This window comes from Polyodon spathula, chromosome 2 (genome assembly GCF_017654505.1).
Source record: "Polyodon spathula isolate WHYD16114869_AA chromosome 2, ASM1765450v1, whole genome shotgun sequence".
NCBI classification, from domain to species: domain Eukaryota; kingdom Metazoa; phylum Chordata; class Actinopteri; order Acipenseriformes; family Polyodontidae; genus Polyodon; species Polyodon spathula.
Genome location: NC_054535.1, coordinates 19,174,663 through 19,178,273, shown reverse-complemented (window position 1 = coordinate 19,178,273; position 3,611 = coordinate 19,174,663). Strand labels below are relative to the sequence as shown.

General features: G+C 39.7%; 1 protein-coding gene across 1 annotated transcript; it reads right to left on the bottom strand.

The window, feature by feature from the left end:
• Positions 1-319: 319 nt before the first annotated feature.
• Positions 320-2,659, bottom strand: LOC121327711. Its single transcript, XM_041271863.1, has 2 exons — positions 2,285-2,659; positions 320-1,789 (listed from the first exon to the last, which is right to left on the bottom strand). Exons 1-2 carry the CDS (start codon positions 2,445-2,447, stop codon positions 465-467), a joined length of 1,488 nt encoding a protein of 495 aa, XP_041127797.1. The 5' UTR covers positions 2,448-2,659; the 3' UTR covers positions 320-464.
• Positions 2,660-3,611: the final 952 nt, after the last annotated feature.

Genomic DNA, 3,611 nt, shown 5'->3' with positions numbered 1-3,611 from the left:
ATCATGTTTTTAATCTCTTGTAGGAACAAAAGTGTATAAGGACACTGAGTGAAGCAGCATAGCAACCGTTGTAGCCAATGTGAGCGTTCGTTCTCATTAAATCACATGATTCTTACGATGTAGCTGGAAAAGCTGACGTACAGTAACATACTTCAATCCTCATTTGCACAAAACAGTATTTTAAGAACATTGGGACAGCAACATATTGACTGCAAGTATGTATACGTTTTATCTCTTCAAAACTTCGTTTCCTCAATCCCAAGCAAATTCAGTATGCTTTCCTCTCCTTTGAACCCGTTTGACGCTGTCAATTGCATCACCATCTGTCAGATGTGACAACTCAAGTAGGTTATATCTTTTTTCATTTTGTAAACACACCTTGTCTGTTACACAAAACCATACAATCTTCCAAAACGGAACTATTTTGATATCATGCTCGTGCATTTATAGTATAATATGTCTGTTCAAATTCCTTCAGGTACAGAAAAAGAAAAAGCGTTTAGGAACTGGGGTTTGTGCTCCGCCTTCTCCTTTTGTTTTAAATGTACCCTGCCGTGTCTTTTCCTCTCGTCGCTTCTGGCAAACCTTTTGCCGCAGACGTCGCAGGAAAACGGTTTCTCCCCGGTGTGGGTTCTGGTGTGGGTGGTTAGGTGGTCACTACGGCTGAAGCTTCTCAGGCAGATGCGGCATTGGAAGGGCTTGTGGCCAGTGTGAATGCGCAGGTGTCGGTTAAGCTCGTCTGACCTGGAGAAGCGCCTTTCGCAGTTCACCATGGGGCACGAGAACGGCTTCTCCTTGGGAGGCCCACTTAAGTTAGTTTGGCTTTTCCTAGCACGAATCGGCTTCTCAAGTCTTAACCCACTTTTTACGTAAGTATTATGTACTATAGACGGATAAAGAAGAGAATCTAACGCGCTGGGTAGTGTAGAAGACGAAGTGTGTGCTAAGTCACATTGGCTTGTCAAAGTTTGGATCCCTAGAGATGTGCTTTGTTTCAACAAGTTGTTATTGTTGCCCAAGCCGCTCAAATGATAGTTATTGGAGATTTGGTTTTGGAATGTTTGCTGGGTATCAAGAAAACACAAGTCCTGCCTAAGTGTGCCATCTAATTTGCCCTCGAGTTTTGAGGTATGGCATACGGGGGACAAAGACTCAAGGAAATCTTTTGAATCCACCTGCTGGTTCACAGTTGAACAATTACCTGTGATACCGAACAATTCAGATTCAAAGTTTGTCGGCAAATAAACTTCTGGCTTAGTAAAGGAGTCCCATTCGTAAACACTGGTCTCGCATTCGCTTTTCACAACGACTGGGAAAGATGTGCTGTCTGACTGAGGGCAAAGTGGCTTCTGGTTTAACTCTTGAGTTTGTGCTGCAAGGTTAGCTTGTGTAATCGTAGAATCCTGCACGTGAAGGTTGACCTGAATGTCGGGGTAACTGGGGTAGAGCTGATTCTGAGGGTATAGCGGTGGCGTTGTAGAACACGCGGGAGTCTGGCATTGGAAAGTGGGGCCAGAGAACCCTTGACTTGGGTCAATTCGGGTGGCAGAAGAATACACCGTATCGGGTTGATTCTGCTGGAATTCGGAGATTGGTAATGTAGAAATGCCAACGATTTCTGAAATCATGTTGAGTAATGTCTCGGCGCAGAACGGGGCTCCCGTGGAGGTCTCCACATAGAAACTGCCAGAGTAATTGAAGGATGAAGGGAATCCACAATTGGAGCTTTCTCTCGGGTCAAAGAAGAAGTCGGAGTTGGAAGTTTCAATTTTGGGCTCCACTGTAGCACCTGTTAAAGAAAAAGGCAGTGTGTCATTACATCGAGTTTAATTGTAAATGACAACTTGTGTGTGTCTGTGTGTGTGTATGTGTGTGTGTGTGTGTGTTATATATATATATATAATATATATATATATCTATATAATATATATATATATATATATATATATATATATATATATATATATATATAAGCAATTATTTAACCCGGACAAAATCCTCAATGCTATTAAAGACATCTCCTTTTTTTTTTTTTTTCACTAGAGTCCTGAATAACATGTACATTGTTCTGAATGTCAGCAATATCGTTTATAATCATGCAACCCATGTAATTTACATGACATAGTGTTCTTGACAGTGTATGCAATGGTACATTTGTTCATGACTATGTTTTATAATTGCTGGTACATTAACCATGAAGTACAATAAACGTTGAAATAACAGAATGTATCTGGTATATAAAACAATTTTATTATTATACATGACAGTGAGAAATTGCACTTACCTTGACTAAACTGAGCAGGTGATTCCCTCTGCACTTCGCTGAAATGTTTTTGATTAATCTCTGGTCCTAGTGTTTCAATCCCATCTGAAGAATTATTATGACAATCATCGTACTGGGAGAAGAAGGAATCCTGTGAGTTTAAATCCATGTTGTGAAGCATCATTACGCTATAAAAGGGTATATGTGTTAATCCAGGTTACTACTGTGCTGATAATAATTTAAAAAGCAACACTTCAAATAGATGCAAGCTGTCTCCTTCTGTAGATGTCCTTCCTGGTGTAATTTCCACACAAACACACACAAAAGATTCAATTGCAGGAAATAATTCCAGATTACCCTTTTCGGTTTAGCATGAAATTCCAGTCCTGTGCATCATCTGCTATCTGTTGCTGTGAATTCATATCAGTGGTTTCACGTTCCCCTGGCTTTATACCCAGTGCAGGTTGCTTACTCCGCCCTCCCCATTCATTCTCGCCAGTGAAAGGATTCCCTTCTGCGTATTTGCTTATCATGTTAATGCCCATATATGGACAGAGGATGTGACGGGGTTTCCCAAAAAAGGAGACCAACGTTTGTGACGTACAGGTTCAGACACATTCTCTGAGACGTGTATATAACGATAAGCAAGACTATGGATATGTCTAAGGCTCAGTCCCTGACATGAGTTTCGTACAACTTTATAAGCAATTAACTTTACATTGAAGGACATGTTTGATATGACACCATTGATGTTGTATATTATAAATTACGGTAAACGTGTATGTCTCTTTCACTTAAGATAACAATTCTTGTTTTTATTGTTTTTAGTCTGCCATATATAAAGACTGATAACAAAGGCATAGACAGTGATTCATTTCCTCAGGCAAAATCATATTTATTATTCTAAATAATGTACATGTATTGGACTAAAACTGGGTGCACCAATCACTGATTTACTATGTTGCAGATTGGTAAATGTACTAGAACACTTAGACCTTTAGAGATCTACTTGTATGTACACCACTCGAGTTAAGTTGGAGCTTATGTATTGGGCAACAGATTTTTTATACTACGCTTACAGAAATGGTACTGTAGTTTACATTATAGATTACAAAGCACAGTATACTGTATGTAATACAGTATACGAATGTAAAATGTGTATTAAAAAGTAAAATAATTATCTACACCAGTACCTACAAATGTTACAGATGAATACTTATAATGTGTGTGTCTGTGTCTCTCTGTGTGTGTGTGTGTGTGTGTGTGTGTGTGTGTGTGTGTGTCTGTGTGCATGTGTGTGCGTGCGTTCGTGCGTGCCAGCGTTTGTGTGTTTGTGTGTGTGTCTGTG

Bases quoted from the DNA above. Each gene is read 5' to 3' on its own strand.
- LOC121327711 (XM_041271863.1), bottom strand. From the start codon at position 2,447: ATGATGCTTCACAACATGGATTTAAACTCACAGGATTCCTTCTTCTCC. The intron at 1,790-2,284 runs GTAAGTGCAATT...TTTCTTTAACAG, and splicing joins ACCTGCTCAGTTTAGTCAAG to GTGCTACAGTGGAGCCCAAA.